The 19,052-nt window shown below is 37.3% G+C and overlaps 1 protein-coding gene across 1 annotated transcript; it reads left to right on the top strand.

Annotated features, from left to right (window-relative positions):
- The first annotated feature begins 276 nt into the window (after positions 1-276).
- Positions 277-18,374, top strand: LOC137139259 (complement component receptor 1-like protein). The gene is made up of 24 exons (XM_067526266.1): positions 277-406; positions 1,309-1,403; positions 1,516-1,704; positions 2,278-2,377; positions 2,866-2,939; positions 3,033-3,209; positions 3,309-3,491; positions 4,579-4,635; positions 5,530-5,577; positions 6,310-6,364; positions 7,382-7,445; positions 7,578-7,581; positions 11,789-11,977; positions 12,606-12,705; positions 13,521-13,594; positions 13,688-13,864; positions 13,963-14,145; positions 14,852-15,040; positions 15,231-15,330; positions 15,528-15,601; positions 15,695-15,871; positions 15,971-16,153; positions 16,282-16,461; positions 17,896-18,374. Exons 2-24 carry the CDS (start codon positions 1,346-1,348, stop codon positions 18,138-18,140), a joined length of 2,880 nt encoding a protein of 959 aa, XP_067382367.1. The 5' UTR covers positions 277-406; positions 1,309-1,345; the 3' UTR covers positions 18,141-18,374.
- Positions 18,375-19,052: the final 678 nt, after the last annotated feature.

Raw genomic sequence — 19,052 nt, forward strand, 5'->3', positions numbered from 1 at the left:
AACTCTTTAAAAAAAAAATCCTTTCTGCTCTTTCTTGCACTTGCATCTCGCGAACTGTGAACACTTTTCTGATAGGACTTTGCTTTGATGTTTTCTGATTGACTTAGATTTTTGCTGCCTTGTACCTCACTTGTAAGTCGCTTTGGATAATAGCGTCTGCTAAATGAATAAATGTTAATGTAAATGTCCACAAGGTTTAAAGATTTATCTATTAAAATACACTTTGGACCTTAGTGAATTGGGTAACTTCTGAACGATGACAGGAAATACGTCATTGATGACGTTTTTGATATGACGCAGTGACACACAGTATAATCAGGGGTGGGACCGTTAAACAGGAAACATAAATTTAACGTTGCGAATATATTGTTAACCCCAGTTATTCTTCACGTTGCTTCTTTAAGGTGTGAGTATGTATATCTTTCTCTTTAACAAACAGCACTACGACAACAGACCAGTGATATCGCACTGAAAACTGTGTATTATTAACATTTGTTGATTCGACGTTAGCTACTCATTAGCTTTGCTAGCTAACCTAGCTTTTTACTAAACAACAGAACTTGTGGGGTTTTCTTAACCTGATTACGTGTTTACTACGGGCAAAACACTTAATTATACAAAGCCTTACGCTACGGTACAAAACGTTAAAGCTTTTCCCATCTCGAGTGGGAAAAAGTGTTGACGATTATGTCAAAACTGCTCGAACCTTATTGTGACATCGGTGACCGCGTTTACATGGACTTAAGTAACCGGGTTAAAGTCGTCTTTCTCGAGACGAGAAAGGGGTTAGTGTAGGGGGTTAGTGATAGCTAGTTTCTGCAGTATGATTTCTGACGGAGAACGCCAATTTCTTTGCCATGTTTACGAGTAACCAGGTTTGTAATCAGCTTTCTTCAACTCCGTATGTGCGTAATTAAAGGCTGCAGACATCGAGTTTCACTACTGCGACACGAACACACACACACAGGCAGAGAGAGAAAACAGTCAAAAAGCAACGTTTTCCGTCATTGGGGGGGAAATCAGGTTACTTAGGAGCGTGTAAACACTGTGCACCGATTACCCGAGAAAGCTGGTGCCCCGGTTACTTAAGCGCATGTCAAGGAGAGAACAGGAATCATGTGGCAAGTATGACACAAGTTACCTGTTTAAGGAGCAGACATTTGGCAGCTGTTTTTAACTACAAAAGTGTTAGGCAGCGCTATATTGAAACTTTTTGCAAGGTGCGATGTTTCTAAAATATGCTACAAAGGGTCATAACAAGGTGACCTCTTGTTTTCTTTAATAAATTAGTTTTTCTTTATCATAAAGGACTTGGTGACTTCAGTCAGACTTACCAGATACCATCATGGGCGTCACTTGTTTCCTTCTGCTGAGCAGTGTTGGCCTTGCTGTTACTGTCCAAGGTTAGTGTGGATAAGCTTGTCCTGTGATTAGATGCTGTTTGGTCTTTATTTAAACAGGCCTCACTTCTAGTACTCATCTTTCACTTTCACTCTTTATCTTTTTTCCTTACAGCTCAGGACTGTTCCAAACCTACACTAGGGCCCCACATGACCTTGAGGGATGAATTCATTCTGTTAGAAACATTCCAAGATGGGACTAAAGTTTATTTAACCTGTGAAGTTGGCTACCAGCCTGCAGGAGGATCTACAGTCATCACTTGTTCTGCTGGCAGTTGGAGTCGTGTGACACTGACATGCGACAGTAAGTATTAACAATTGATTTTTATATTTAGATTAATAAGAGCACAAATATTTCATAACCAGTGTAAACTGGCAGTATAAGGTGATACTCTAGTAACATATTAACACAATAATGTTTTTCATAAAGGTCTGGATGTCATGTGACTAAGTCTGTGTATGCGGCCATGATGGCAGGAGTAGATGGTGCTAGTGTGAATTTAAATGAATAGAGTGAATTACAGGCCGTTAGTTACTTTGCCCCCACATTGGCCCTGAAGTGCTTTCAGAAGGACTGAAACAGCCAGAATATACAGTGTTATGGACCTGAAGCTGCAGCTTTAAGGTACATTAGTACAGCTCTCATTAGAGAAAGTGACAGAAACAAAGAGATTGATTAAAAAAAATCAGTACATGAATTTCTAAACAAGAAAAGTGGTTTTACTACACTTACCCAAATTCTGAAGGTATCTCCCAAATCTTCATTGATGTCTTTTATCCCCTGTCTGGGTGTGGCAACATAATCTCCCACAGCTCTATAGATAAGAGTAAAAGGAAAAACATTATTATTACACTTATGAGAGTTTTCTTTTTACAGGGAAACACTGTGGCTCTACTGGAGAAATTACAAATGGACACGTTGATTATCCTGAAGGGACTCAGTTTGGTGATAAAGCGCTGTTCCGCTGTGACACTGGGTTAGTAATAAACAGATTAAAATAATCACATTTCTCAGAGATTTAACTTAAAAACTGACAAATTATAAAGAATTCATGGCAGAGCTGCTGTATTAGATTGTACAGGTGTCAGATAAACAAACCAGTGAGTTAATATTTACATGTAACAATACAGCTCAGTTGGTAAGGCAGACCACAGGGTCAGTGGTTTGATCCCTGGTCCCGGCTAAGTGTGTCTGGGTAGGATATTGAACCCCCCACAGCCCATTCCCATCCCCAGCTGTGTAGTGCCGGTCCAAGCCCGGTAGAAATTGAGGAAGGTTTCGTCAGGAACGACATCCGGCCTAAACACTGTGCCTAATAAACATGCGGACAGTGATCTGCTGTGGTGACCCTGAACTCACGGGATAAACCGAAAGAACAAAAAAAATACGCTGAGTATTTAATATTGTCATAAGAAAGGGTAAAGCTGTGTTTTCTAAAGTCAAACTTCTTTGTTTCCTCATTAGTTACACGTTGGTTGGTAACAGAGAAATCAGGTGTGGAGACAAAGGCTGGATGGGCAGGTTGCCTGAATGTGAAGGTTGGTGATCTGTGTGTGTTAATACAAGACACATGACTAAATATAAACTCTGTGTCTATTTCCATTCTAATAAATGTTGCTTTTATCTTACAGTGGTGATATGTTCTCCTCCACATGGGGTTGTGAACGGCACTTTCAGTCCAAACAACGACGAGTATAACTATGGAGATGTGGTGCTGTACAGTTGTAACAAAGATAATACACTTATTGGATCAAGATCAATAACGTGTTCAGAAGATGGAACATTTAAACCTGAACCTCCAACATGTAGTAATTGTCTTTTTTGGTTTTTGTTTTCTCTTAAATTCCTAATTCTTCATCCTATGTGGACAAACTGTACTAACTTCTCTTTTCCTATTATTTTGCCAGGAATGGTTGAATGTAAAGATCCTCAAATTGGCAATGGTCAATGGCAAACCGGTTCTAGACCCCCTCATAGACCCTCATCTACAGTGACATTCAAGTGCAACTCTGGATACATCATGAAAGGAGCAGCTACCCAGACATGTGAGATTAGTGGTGAATGGTCACCTGGACTTCCAACATGTGAATGTAAGTAATTATTACTCGTATGTCTAACCTAACAACTTTACACACATTTTGAGTTTTCCTTGCATTTCTACATGGGATTAAATTTATTTAGACAACATTCTGTAAACTTAAAGCTGTCTAACTCTTTGGACTATATTGTTTAAAAGAAATATGTTCCAAAACTTATTTGAGAGAGGTGCTGTTGATGCTTTTCATCAACTCAGACTCATCACTGTCAGCAGAGGATTCAGCTACCAAATCTTTAAAATCCAAACTGACGAAAATGGCTGCATGTAAATCAGCTTTAGTTCCTCTTTAAGCATAGGTGCATAGTAGGCTGTGTGTTGCAGAGGCGCACACTAGTGAGGGTTTCAAAAGATCTCCCAGAAAAAATAAGCAGTGCAACAAGAAACTAGTAAAGTTTTAGAAAACGTCCAGCAGGAATTGAGAATTAACAAATTAAATTAGGGCACAGTTATTTATTCAATTTGAACCCAGTATTGAATTAGTTTATTCGATGTGAGTCATTTTAGTTCTCTAAGGAATCCATTTACATATGCTTTTCAACTAATGTAAAGTAAACCAAAATTTTGAATAACCAAAGCCAAACATTCTCTAAATCATGAGTAGACACAGTTTTATGGGGCACAATAGTTATTGTGTATAACCCGGAACTACAACTTGGAAATTAAATAAATTGTGGACAAATTTTACTCACAGACTTTAGCTCAATGTTTGTTTCCATGCAAAGAAGATTTTTATAGCTATGAAATATCCTCCATCGCCTATAATTATGATGAGATTTTCAGTCCACACAAAGCAGAGTATGGTTCAGGAGAAGCTGTACAAAGTCAAGAACATGTTAACAAGATGGAAAGTATTTTAGATTTATCCCCCAAAATGTACCAGTAAGGTTTAGTTTAATGTCTTTTTAATTTTTGCCTTCAATGGCTCAAATAAAGATTCTGATGTCCTTGATGGTGCCTGAATAATCAATTGTTCACACTTGTTTGAAACTAGTTTCTGCAGCATTTTAATAAATCACAAAAGTGTGAATATGTGATCTTGATCTTGTGGCCTTAGTCGTTTTTTGATGTTTCTTCTTTAGGGAAATCTATCCCCCCCTCCACCACCACACCTACAACTACTGATTCCACGCCAAGAGGTAGGGTCCATAGAAATTCCTAGAAACCACAGAAAGTTTTTCACTCATCTGATGAAATGAGCTATTTGTTTGTGCTATTAGCTTTTCAGAAACCAGGGATATTTAATTTGCACAAATTTGGACATAGATCCAATTTGTCCTTTTGACGCATCGTTACAATGAATTTAAGATGAACGAAATAAGATGTGCCTGTAGTGTAGACTTTCGTTTTAAATTTTCATTCATAGACCCCCAATTTTGGTGCCAATTTTTAGCCAAATATGTTATTTCCTCTTTAGATCATTTAAATCATCACTAGGCTGAAAAACCAAAACAAATTCATCCAGAAGATAATAGAAAAACATTAGGTTAGTCCAGATTAAATATTTGGTATGTTCTTTTGAAGAGAGAACGCACTGGTAAACTCAGAAATGCCAAAAGTCGGGAAGACTACAGGAAACTTTCAAAAGGCCTGTAGATGTCTAGAAAAAGTTACCACCTGATCTGTGAAGCATGGTGGAGGCAGTGCTATGATGTGGGCATGTGTGGCTGCCAAATTAAATAGTTTCCTAGTATTTTATTGATTGATTTTATTGCTGTTATCTATGGACTCTAGACTTAAGGTGACTGTGTATAGTGAGCATTTTTGGCACAAACATTTCTCTGCAGGTGGATCCTGTATAATTTTATAGTTGCAGTTGGACGTTCACATGAATAATCCTATCAAAAATCTGTGGGCCATGCTTAAAACACATTCAAATGACATTTAACTAACTCTACCTATTTTGCCAAGTAGAATGATCAAATGTAGAGTTTCACCAGAATGTTTTTTGTGGCAGGATGTTGCATTGCTTTGGTCAACTAAGTAATGTGTTAAAATAATTGTTGTGCTTCGTCCTTTGTTTTTTGTAACAGGTGGTGATAGTAAATTGGGTCCAATAGTGGGTGTTGCTGTTTTTGGTGGTAAGTTTCAACCTCATTCCTTAAGAGTAGAATAAGATTTTTGTGTTTGTCCATACCCGATCATGGTGACCTCAGAAGAACACCGTGGTTACTAAACATTAGTCTGTGGAGTTCCCCGTGGGTGCAGTGGCTCAGTGGCCGTCCACCGACCATGGGGTTGGAGGTTCAGGCCCCGCTTTCCCAGAGCACATGTCGAAGTGTCCTGGGCAAGACACTGAACCCCAAACCGCCCATCTCCATCCCCAGTCAGTCAGTGCCGGTCTCAAGCCCGGCAAAATTGGGGAGGGTTGCATCAGGAAGGTCATCTGACTTAAAATGTGGCAAATCAACGTGCAGACCAATGAGTCTGTGGAGTTCTCCAAGGACATTGTCCATTTGATTTTAATAATAACAGAGTAATGCACTGAGCCTTTCATACCTTTGTTGGTGCATGAGATTATTTGTTAGGGGTGTCCCAATACCACATCTGCACAAGTTCTTACAATTGAGTAATTGCTGATGCCAAGTACTAACTTTGCTGAATAAAATTAACTACAGGTAAAGCTGTAGTAACATATATCCCCTGTGTGTGTGTGTGTGTGTGTGCGTGTGCGTGTGTGTGTGTGTGTGTGTGTGTGTGTTTGATGTGTGTTTACCACTCTATTCTTACTGATAGCTTCTGGCATTTACATTGTATAATTTTGTAGTCCACTGACTAATCATCAAAAAACATCTTGATTTATTTTATTACAGTTATTTTATTACTCATCCTTGTTGGAGTCGCAGTATTCATCATGAAAAGGAAACGGTAAACAGTTTTATTTCATCTGTGCAGACTAACCTTTAACACTGCTTTGTTCTTGTAATGGCTTCTCTGGTTTTGTTCGCATCGCAGACGAACCACTTGCAGAACTTTTATTCAAATAACCTCACCAAACCTTGTGTTTATGTCTTTGTGCTGAACATTTTCTAATCTTCCTGTCTGTGGTATTAGGTGCTGCATGTTGAAGTCGTGTGCATTTTTTAGGGTTTGGCTTTTCTGTTAGAGGGTTTGTTTTGTTTTTTTGTCTCTATTACAGTGTCAGTGTTGTCACGATAGGGCACATTGATCAGTCATGGAAGCACTTTTCTACACAGAGCTGTTTAGGGCACTCAGTAGAAAGAGCTCTGCCTAAACCCCCATGGAGCTTTAAACGTGTGTTGACCAATGTTAACACGTGAATGATTTTTGTACCTATTGCCTAAATTGCTGTGTAGAAGAGTGTCTTCAATAGACCAGATCTTAGAATTCTGAACTTGTAAAACTTAAATTAAACAATAAACTTTACAACTTTGAGACCCTAAAATTTTCAATTAGACCCCGTCAGTAAAATGTAATCAGTGTGACAACAAAGAATTTGTTGGTATAAATATCAAATTTCCTTTATGGAGAAAAGGACGTTCACATATTTTGTTATAAATAAAATATGTGAAGACCTGAAATTTTGTGTGAACACTGTTTCAATGTTTTTTCCTACAGTAGATTCTTGTCAAATGGTGTTGGCTCAATAATATAATCAGCTATTTGAGTGTAACAACAATTTATAGTTGTAATTAGTTGCAACTGTGTTCAAGATGATTTTGTTGTTACATGTAATAACTTGTAATAACTTAATAATGTTTTGGTTTTATGTGAGGTTAGCACTAGACATGGCTGGTGTGGGTGTGAGGTATCTTTCATAGATGGGGTAGAATGGTGTTACTGTAGACCACCTCAAACTCAAAGCACATAGAATTATCACACATAGAAAAGCAGTGATGTTGACCAGTCATCATTGAATTACAGCTCTCGGAGAACTTCTTCTAATAAAGAGGCTACAAATGATGACGCAGAGCGAGTAGGACTCTCGGTAAGATGATGGATCACCAAGCACATAGTGACATGAGAGAAATGCATTTAAATTCAGGTTGCCAACTTGCCTATTTGACAACTGCTGGTGTTACTCTTCTAACCCCCCAGTTATTTTTTCCTTTATTCACAGGGCTGTAGGACTTTTTACAATGGAAGAATCCCTTAATTACTACTGTTTCCACATATGACGTTTGTTTTCTGTTTCTTTTTTCTGTAGTAAGCACAACAATCCTGTTGGTTCAACATTACTGGATGTAAAGTCGACTTATTAAGAAGAGAAAAGTCCCTGAAGACGCTTTTGAATGTGCTTTTTCCCTCCAAGTGCAAGCAATGAAACTCCCTGGAGATGTCATGTGAGATTCAGAAACCTCCATCTCAATCCTTAGACTTAGTGGCTTCTGATTATTTGACAGGGACTTTTTGTTTTTCGGGACACCTTCTCTTATCTTGACATCACAGCAGTCTTTACTCCATGTTGATTCTGTTTTGCACTATGACTCAGAAGAGAGCTCAGCCATGCCATTATAGCTCATTTACACCAATAATCCTAAATGCAAAACCTGTAAAGAACGCATGCTTTGTCCTAATCCAAATCAGTTAGGAGTAAGTAGATTTAGTTTAATAAGACCTTTTATTTGATGCTCAGAAACAAACTGGATATCACTTGTTTTGTATCAGTTATTACTGCAGTTTTAACTGAAATGGGTTATTCCACAGAAAAAAAGTCAGGCTTCTATGTCATAGACCAGTCCTAGTCTTGTAAATTCTCCTTCCACTGTGAAGAGATCAATGGGATCTGTAAAGCAGACCCTTAAATAGTGCCTATAAATAAGGCAGATTTCATAAGCCTTAATGCAAATAGTCAAGTGTTTTAGCTTGTTGGGTGTCACATGTGTTTTCTTGTTGATTACAGAACCTTTTTGTTAATTAAAAAGGTGTAATTAGGGCCTGCTTTACTTTGTTTTTAGTAAATAAGTGGTCTTAATGTGGACTTGTTTTGTGATTTTGATTTTGGAGCCAAATTCAACCAAATTCAGTTATATCAATTTGCTCAAACCTGAATCGGTTTGTTTTGTGTAGTATCACCTTTTTTTTGACACTACACTATTTTGCAGTAAAGTATTTTTAGTAGCATTAAGTCAGAGGAATGTGAGTTGTAGGTGAGATTACATTATGTTGTGTAAATGAGATTTCTGAAGAAAATTGCACTTGCTGGCTTTTTACCTTTTTTATTTATTAAAATAAAGTATGTCTTTCACGTCACCAAGTTTGTATTGTGGTTGCAGGTGTACACCATCCATTTTTTAAATTAATAGACAAAGATTTACCAGTGTTCTCAATACATTTATGTTTTTATACACTGTATGTAAGACAAGAATTCAAATACGCTACATGTGTTTGTGAATGCATTTGTATATTTGAATGTAAATGAGTTCCATGGAAAACAGTTGGGCTTTTAAAAGAAATGTGTAAATATCTGAACTCTGTTGTGGCCGACTGTCTCTACCCTGTCTGTAGGAATGAGATTCTTGAGAAAAAATAAATTCTTATCACTAAAGTTGCTCTGATCTCAGGTGAAATAACTGGCTGAAATGGACACAGTTCTCATCATAATGATCCAATGTAATAGTTTGTGTTACAGCACAGCCTAGTGGATTTGAGAGAGACTGAAAGAAGGATCCTGTCATCAAGTTATAAACATCCAGTGGTTCTATCCTTTATTTGGAAGCTATAACATGTTTGACATTTTGTTTGTTTTTTTAATCATCAGGGTTTAATATTGGACCATTATCAGAATATTACTTAACATTTCATTGTAGCTTTCAAATGAAACAGTTTTTGTTCATGTACTAAGTCACAGAAAGGGCACTGACTCCCCAGTCAGGACCTAGTAACTTAAAAATAAAAGGAAGAATCTAAAGCAGTCTAGTACATTTTAAATAGCAGACAACTACAGGCTTTAAACAAGGAAGGGTTTTAGCAACCAGGACAACCCAACATGGCCCAGATCCCCTTCAGCCTTTTAGGGCAAATCTCATGCACACACTTCTTGACTCTTTCACAGATGATCTTTTGGTTTGGTTCAAAAGTTCCTCAGTGTGCTGCTTCACTGCCTGTCTGTGATAGTGTCACCTCCCTGCTGAACAGAACCTGAATTCAGCTGTGCTTTTACTTCCTGTGACAGAAATTAAATAACATTTACTGTTTTCCCCTTACGGCTCTTGACACACTATTACTACCTGTTAACTAAAAAATAAAAACCATCACTCTACCGGGCAAGAAACAGACACATTCCCCCAAACCACTATTCCCCTGCTTTCATGTGTGATTCAGAATTGTTGACCAAGACAGAGGAAGCGGACACAGGAAGTCATGCAGGAGCTTTTCTCCACACTTTGCTCAGATCCAGTATTGTTTGTGATGGTCTCTACTCTTGATCAGGGACGCTGCAGCAAATTAAATGTGTTTTTTCTTTTTTTGGTTTATGTTGCTAAATACAGTAAGACAATATCATTTTACGACATTCTATTTAGGCTGCATATGGAATTTTGAGCGGCTTGCAAGTTTGTAGCTGGGCAGAAAGAAAAACTGTAATACTGTAAGTCTCTGTATGAGTATCTGTATGATAATGTACAGGGGTTGTTCAAAATAATAGCAGTACAATGTGACTTACCAGAATAATCCAGGTTTTTTGAACACACCCCTTTCAACTAATTGCCCAATTGCACAGCCTTACGAGCGTGAATTTCATGAATGCTGGGTCGTTTTCTGAGAATCTACTGCACCTACTGGTAACTTGTTTGCCACGTAGCAATAAGAAATATATTAAAAACCTGGATTATTCTGGTTAGTCACATTGTACTGCTATTATTTGGAACAACCCTGTAAGAGCCATTTCTCTACCCTGAAAACTGGACATCAATGTCCAACTGTGAACAACTATGTCAACTGCCAAAACTTGTTTTTTGAATTCATCAACCTTTTTTGGAAAACCTGCAACAATAGTTAAAATTTTAGCATCTGATTCAACTTTTTTTTTTTTTTTTACTAAACTCTGAACATTTTCTCCACAACCAAACACACTGTGCACATTGTGCATTTTGATTAGAGGCAACTTGTCTATCTAATATTTAGAAGTGGATGGAGTATTCAAAAACTAAAAGCACACAAGCAAACTCACTTAAGAAAATAATTTACCTAAAGTACGAGAAGTAAAAGAACCTGACAATTTTTGACAAAAATCTTCCTTATCCATCTATAAAAGATGCTCCTCTGTGTTACTATTTGTAAACCTGGATCAAAGACAAGGGAATCTTCTACCTACTGGTACTCGAAGAGCTTTACACTGTTTCTTATTCACCCATTCACACTCACTATCACAACCACACACACCGATGGAGGAGCTGCTATGCAGCTGCATCCACTGACAAATCCCTGGTGCAGTGGAAGAAGATTGTCTCGTCTGGTTAATGATTAATGGATGCAATTTAATAAATAATGGATGAACACACAGTTGAAATTTACCAGATGCCACATAAATGTAACTTCTAAGTTCGCCACAGTGTAAAATCATAGACCTTCAGCTGACAACTGTGTCAATACAGGATTTCATCAGTTTTATTGGTCTAACATTCTGGATCATGAAAAGAGACGCTGTAGACTCGGTGGAATTGTAACTCTGGGATATTTAACTCCAAAGTTCAACAAAACAGCAAAGTGCAAGTATCTCTGTGGGGGTGGGGTGGGGGTTGCAGGATGGGGGGATGCACAGGGGTTACAAGACAGACAGCACTGCTGGAACAGTTCTACAATCCAACATAATAGAGCCGTACAGGAAAATAGCAGAGAAACTTACTATACCACTTCCAAACACTGAATCTCACGCACAGAGTACAGCAGCATTTGTGTTTAAACCACCAAAATCTGTAAAAATAACAATGTTTAAATAACATTAAGTCTATAGGGTGTGTGTAAACTCCTTTGTGGGGCCCTCTTCAAAGTGCAAACTGGGGTGTTTGGCTGCCCTGCCCTTTATAAAACCCACTGAAACATCCACTATTAGCATTAATGCTAGTGAGCGTTATTGTGTTTCTTTAAAGTTTATCATCAGATTTTTTGCATTGACTAGATTTCTTTCTTAACTAAAAGGGACTGAGTGACTTCAATCAGACTTAGCAGATAACATCATGGGCGTCACTTATTTCCTACTGAGCAGCCTTTGCCTCGCTTTTGTTGTTAAAGGTGAGTCTGCAAAAGGTTTATTAGATACACAAGTTATTTATTTCTGAGTTAACCTCACTTCTACTGCATCTTATTATCTAATATCTACCTTTATTACAGCTCAGGACTGTTCCAAACCTACACTAGGGCCCCACATGAACTTGAGGGATGAATCCATTCTTTTACAAAAATTCTCAGATGGGAATAAAGTTTATTTAACCTGTGAAGTTGGCTACCAGCCTGCAGGAGGATCTACAGTCATCACTTGTTCTGCTGGCAGTTGGAGTCGTGTGACACTGAGATGCGAGAGTAAATATTAGTACTTGATTTTAACTTTTAAATCGCTAATAGCAGAAGTATTTAATAACTAATTTAAAGTTGCAATATTCTCTTATGTTGACCTGTGTAGTAAATAATAACTTTATAATATATATACTACATCCGCAATGTGACTAAGTCTGTGTATGCGGCCATGATGGCAGGAGTAGATGGTGCTAGTGTGAATTTAAATGAAAAGAGTGAATTACAGGCCGTTAGTTACTTTGCCCCCACATTGGCCCTGAAGTGCTTTCAGAAGGACTGAAACAGCCAGAATATACAGTGTTATGGACCTGAAGCTGCAGCTTTAAGGTACATTAGTACAGCTCTCATTAGAGAAAGTGACAGAAACAAAGAGATTGATAAAAAAAAATCAATACATGAATTTCTAAACATGAAAACCCATATTCTGAAGGTATCTCCCAAATCTTCATGGATGTCTTATCTCCAGATACTGTAATTAGATCATCTGGTCTGCTGGTCAGCATTTATTAAGTAATACATGACAGGCATAAGCAGGAGATACAGACGTGTAGCATCCACACATCTATTTCCATAGTCGCTTAAGGGTAAAATGAAAAACATTATTATTTCACTTATAAGAGTTTTCTTTTTCCAGGGAAACACTGTGGCTCTGCTGGAGAAATTACAAATGGACACGTTGATTATCCTGAAGGGACTCAGTTTGGTGATAAAGCTCTGTTCCGCTGTGACACTGGGTTAGTAATAAACAGAATAAAATGATTGTGAATGTGAATAACTGTTAAAATTGTGTAAACATATGTCAAAATTATAAAATAAGGATCAAAACATAGTGCAGATATAATCACAAGCTCAGATACTTCTTGACATCTTAAGAAGATGGTTTGATAAAACGTGAAAACAGGTAGAGATTAGATCTTTATTGGCTGTCACTGACACATATACACTCCCTGGCCACTTTATTAGGTACACCTATACAATCAATTATAAGAAGAGGTGGTTCTAATGTTTTGGGCCCCTCATTGATTTTAAACAGGGTGGCCAAAACATTACAACCACCTTCTCTTATAATGCACTCCAGTACGACTCCACTACCCACTATGACCTCAATAATAAACAGAGAGTAGAAATATCACCTTTCTCACAGTTTTAACTTAAACACTGACAAATCATTAAGAATTCATGGCAGAGCTGCTGTACTCGATTGCATTAGATTGTACAGGTGTATCAGATAAAGTAACAGGTATATTTACATGTTACATTTACATGTTTCATTCCCTGCAGACACCTGTATCTCATCTTGATGCTTGAAATTTAAGTAAAGTTGTGCTGATTACAAAATGAATATTTTTGAAACCAACTGAAAATGGTATAATTATAAATAGGAAACCACAGAAGTTGAAAGTTGCAGATAATGATGTGATGTCTGTACAATGACAAAGTGCACAACTTTGAGGTGCAAACTCAGTAAGGTATGCTGAGTGTTCAGTGTTGTCATGTTAAAGGGTAAAGCTGTGTTTTCTAAAGTCAAACTTCTTTGTTTCCTCATTAGTTACACATTGGTTGGTAACAGAGAAATCACGTGTGGAGACAAAGGCTGGACAGGCAGGTTACCTGAATGTGAAGGTTGGTGATATGTGTGTGTTAATACAAGACACATGACTAAATATAAACTCTGTGTCTATTTCCATTCTAATAAATGTTGTTTTTATTTTACAGGGGTGAAATGTTCTCCTCCACCTGTGGTTGTGAACGGCACTTTCAGTCCAAACAATGATGAGTATGATTATAGAGATGTGGTGCTGTACAGTTGTAACAAAGATATTACACTTATTGGATCAAGATCAATAACGTGTTCAGAAGATGGAACATTTAACCCTGAACCTCCAACATGTAGTAAGTGTCTTTTTTGGTTTTTGTTTTCTCTTAAATTCTAATTCTTCATCCTATGTGGACAAACTGTACTAACTTCTCTTTTCCTTTTATTTTGCCAGGAATGATTGAATGTAAACATCCTCAAATTGGCAATGGTCAATGGCAAACTGGTTCTAGACCCCCTCATAGACCCTCATATAAAGTGACATTAAACTGCAACTCTGGATACATCATGAAAGGAGCAGCTACCCAGACATGTGAGATAAGTGGTGAATGGTCACCTGGACTTCCAACATGTGAACGTAAGTCATATATGATCATTATTACCTAATGTAGGTCTGTAAAGTAAAACAGTTTAATTTCACATTTTATGAGCATTTCTGCTTCTGACAAGTTCAATAAGATAAAAATTTACTAAAGTATAAGTGTTTTTTCTAGTAGTTTAAAGACACATTTATTTCACTGGAATGGTTAAAGTCAAGCAGCACTACAGTTTGAATAAATGTCTCTTTGTTAATATTAGATATTAGATAATATTATTCATGCCTTACATGAAAGTGACATTGGCTGCACAGTGAATGAAACGTTCTCACAGTTGAATTTGGACTTTGGTTGCATATTTGATACCTTTTTCTTTTAGGAGTCACTATTGCACCAATATGAGAATTTTAACTTTTTAGTTGAGAATTATTTTTATGTGAGACTGTGACACTATTTGATATTTCTGTTTTTTTGTTTGTAATTAAAATTTCAAAATGGCACTTCCTGGTTATGACCTGGTCACTCTATAAGAAATCAAAAATATCAGTCTAGTTCAGTTAATTAGTTGAATTGGTAACAGAGACTCCAAATTATTGAAAACATATGTAAGTTACTGAGCAGTTTTGGTTTTGCTTTACTGTTTAATATGAGTGTGAATATTCTTACTGTGACACAACATGGTATTTGGTCTTTGATTAACTCAGTGCTAATGCAATTTTTTATTTTTTTTATTTGTTTCCCTTTCAGCTCGGAACTGTTCCAGACCTGCACTACAACCCAACATGAAGTTGAAGGACCCAGACAATCTCCTACAAACATTTCGACATGGGACTGAAGTTTCTTTGACCTGTGGTGATGGCTACATGTCTGCAGGAGGATCTGCAGTCATCACTTGTTCTCTTGGCCGTTGGAGTAGAGTGACACTGACATGCGAGAGTGAATATTAACATTTGATTTTTATTTTCAAAATACTAATAGCAGAAATATTTACTAACCAGATTAAACTGGCAGTATAAATGTCAGATTAATAAGGTTCATGATCAGTATTTAATATCATTTGTATGTGAGGATATTCATTAGTTTTTAAAGTAGGAATTTAATCCTTGTGAGACTTTTCTTCTTTCAGGGAAGAACTGTGGCCAAGCTGCAGATGTGACTAATGGACAAGTTTATTATCCTCAAGGGACTCGGTTTGGAGACAGAGCTGTGATCAGATGTCAAACTGGGTCAGTAAACTGATGTTTAATTTTCAGATGCCCAGTTTGTTTTATTTAATTGAGAGTATTATGTCCTTATTCTAAAATGTCAGCAATCATTAGTTAAAACTTACTGAATAATCAGTGTTGTCATGTGAAATTCTAGACAAACACTGGTCTTTCTGAATTTTGCTGCATGAAGTCAAATCTTTTTGTTTCCTCATTAGTTACACGTTGGTTGGTAACAGAGAAATCAGGTGTGGAGACAAAGGCTGGATGGGCAGTTTGCCTGTATGTGAAGGTTGGTGATCTGTGTGTGTTAATACAAGACACATGACTAAATATAAACTCTGTGTCTATTTCCATTGTAATAAATGTTGTTCTTATTTTACAGTGGTGAAATGTTTTCCTCCACCTGTGGTTGTGAACGGCACTTTCAGTCCAAACAATGATGAGTATGAATATGGAGATGTGGTGCTGTACAGTTGTAACAAAGATAATACACTTATTGGATCAAGATCAATAACGTGTTCAGAAGATGGAACATTTAAACCTGAACCTCCAACATGTAGTAAGTGTCTTTTTTGGTTTTGGTTTTCTCTTAAATTCCTAATTCTTCATCCTATGTGGACAAACTGAAATAACTTCTCTTTTCCTATTAATTTGCCAGAAATGATTGAATGTAAACATCCTCAAATTGTCAATGGTCAATGGCAAACCGGTTCTAGACCCCCTCATAGACCCTCATCTACAGTGACATTAAACTGCAACTCTGGATACATCATGAAAGGAGCAGCTACCCAGACATGTGAGATAAGTGGTGAATGGTCACCTGGACTTCCAACATGTGAACGTAAGTCATATATGATCATTATTACCTAATGTAGGTCTGTAAAGTAAAATATTTTACTTTAATTTCTAAATTTCTGATTTATAAACTCACTTTCTCTTTCCATTCTAATAAATGTTTTTATTTGACAGCGGTAAAATGTCCTCCACCACCTGTTGTTATGAATGGTGATTTCTGTCCAAACAAAGAAGAGTATGAATATAGAGATGTTTTGCAGTACAGTTGTCATAAAGATTTTACAATAAATGGATCAAAATCAACAACATGCTCAGAAGATGGAACATTCAAGCCTGATCCTCCAACATGTGTCAGTAAGTGTTCTGTATTCTGTGAAGATCCTGTCAACACAAGCCCTTTCTAGACCCTCATCCATGGGGACAATTCATTGCAGACCTAGTTACATTATGAAAGGAGAGAGCAAACAGACATGTGACATAGATGGTGAATGGTCACCTGAATTTCAGACATGTGAACGTAAACTTGTAGATAAATCTATTAGTTACAAGCCGTCTCCCATACATTTTCTATAGCACTCATATATTCATCCATCCATTATCTGTCACCGCTTATTATAGACAGGTTCCTGCAGGGCCACAGATAGATATTCACACCTACGGTTAATTTTAGATTCACTAATTAACATAGCATGAATGTTCTTTGGACTGTGGGAGGGAACCGGAGTACACAAGCACAGGGAGAGGATGCAAACCCCACACAGAAAGACACGAACCCGCAACCTTCTATGTGAGGCAGCAGTGCTACCCACTGCTCCACTGTGCTGCCCAGGCCTTTTACAATTCACAAAAATTATACACAGTAAAAACATTTACATTTAGTCCTTATGCAGATGCCTAAATCCAAAATGACTCACAAGGGAGTTTTACAAAGCTGCAAACAAAAAGCCCAAAGTTAGGAAGAAAACACTGAAAGCAAAGTGTCATGTGAAGAAATGTTTGAGTTTCACGAGTGCAGATACCAGACGGGAAAGACAGAAGTAACATATAGTTGATGTATAGTTTACATTCATACTTACAAAAGGTACAATCAATGTTTCAGAGGATTTCGCCTTTAACCAGATAAGGGTTAGGGGCCACTGCTGTTGAGGGCAACAGGTGGAAGAAAGTCAGTCACTAAAGCATATTTGGTTCAATGCTAGTCAATGCTAATGATCAGATTTCCCGCAGACTTTGTGAAGACAATCACTGAAAATCGTAAGCTGAAGCTGGGTTCAGAACCTCTGTCTCGGAGAACTTGAGCTGAAGACATCCAAGCAGATATGTCAGAGAGACATGTAGAAATGCATGAAGAGACAGTGCAGTCATGTGGCAGAAAGGACAGGAAGAGCTGAATATAAACAGCACACAGAGAATCAGAGAAAAGGGAGGCTTGGCAAGCCAATCAATGCAAACACACATCTATAAGAACAGCTTTATTACGTTATTCCTGTGTGAAATCATGACAGTGTTTATTCAAGAAAGGTTTTGTAGAAGAATATTGAAATTAACTTGAAAAAAAAAATGGTGCTGAGGTCAGAAGAGAGAAGTTTACTGGTGGTTGATGACTTGCAAATAAAAACAGACCAGTTTGATGAGTTGGAGACAGGAACTTAGGGGAGGAAATACAAGATGATGACACATCTACACAGTTAAATTGCACATTTCCGTTTGACTTTTCTTTTGTCATCTGATGTATAACATGTTTCCATTTAATCTACAGTTTTTGACCATAACTGTTTTTGTTTTAAGGAGAATGTGTTTTGGACAGAACTGCATCTGAGTTCCTAGGTGGTTTACTCTCCACATCCAAGGACACAGTGTTTTCCAGAGCTGGGCTCCAGATCAGACTCGCTTTATATGAAAGGCTGTTTGTTGAATTTTATGAGCAAATGTTAAAGAATATTAAGGAAGAGCATGAAATGAAAATGAAGATATTACAAATAGAACTGGAAATGAAGATGAAGAAGAGAGAGATGCAACAGTCTCAAATGTAAAAATAAAATACACATTTGTGAAATCATGATTTTTTAATGTAACGTATAAGACAACATGTGAACTTGCACAATGCAAAAACTCCTCTGAGCAAACCAGTTGTGACTAAGCAATATTCCATTATGATCTCCTGAGCAAACTGACATAAGTTAAGCAGATTCCATTTATGCAGTCTATGACTCTTTTACATATTCATGAACTTGTATCTGCTATATTAAAATATCTCAGATGAAAAATGCCTCTAGATGACATCACTTCAGTTCAGATTATGTTATCTCATGGTCAAGCTGCTTTTCCAGAGCTCCTCCAGATGACATCATCTGAACTCTTAATGATGAATAACTCATCTGGGGGATGTCATCTGGAGGAGTTTTTCAGCTAGAAGCAGAAAATATTTTAATATAGGAAAGTCAGACGATGTTTAAACCCATTAATGTAAATTTACACCCTAAACTAACACCATAGAAAGCAAATGTAAAATTGCAGGAAGACATCTGAGGCTGCCAGCCTGGAGGAGTGCTAAGCCCTCTGGTGGTTGGTGGAGTTGGGATGTTGGTGGATACCTGTGGGAGAAGCAAGGACTAAGAAGAAAAGGACCTTTTATAAATGGGATGAAGAGGCTGTAGTTCAACTACAGCACATTGTCTATAAAAAGTGTTCACCCACCATTTATTCTATTAAAACATTACTTCACAGATGATTTAACTTGACTTGTCTGATAAAGAAAATAGACTTTCATATCCAAGTAAAAATGGTTCTCTACAAAGCAATCTAAATTAATCAAAAGCATAAAAAGAAAACTAATTTACCTGCAGTAAAACCCCCCCTTCATTAAATCCCTTAGTGGTCTCTGAGCAGCAAATAACCCAATCCCCTGCTGAAGGTGAGGATGACCAGGACAGGGAAATACTTGT

This window comes from Channa argus, chromosome 13, assembly GCF_033026475.1.
Source record: "Channa argus isolate prfri chromosome 13, Channa argus male v1.0, whole genome shotgun sequence".
Taxonomy (NCBI): Eukaryota; Metazoa; Chordata; class Actinopteri; order Anabantiformes; family Channidae; genus Channa; species Channa argus.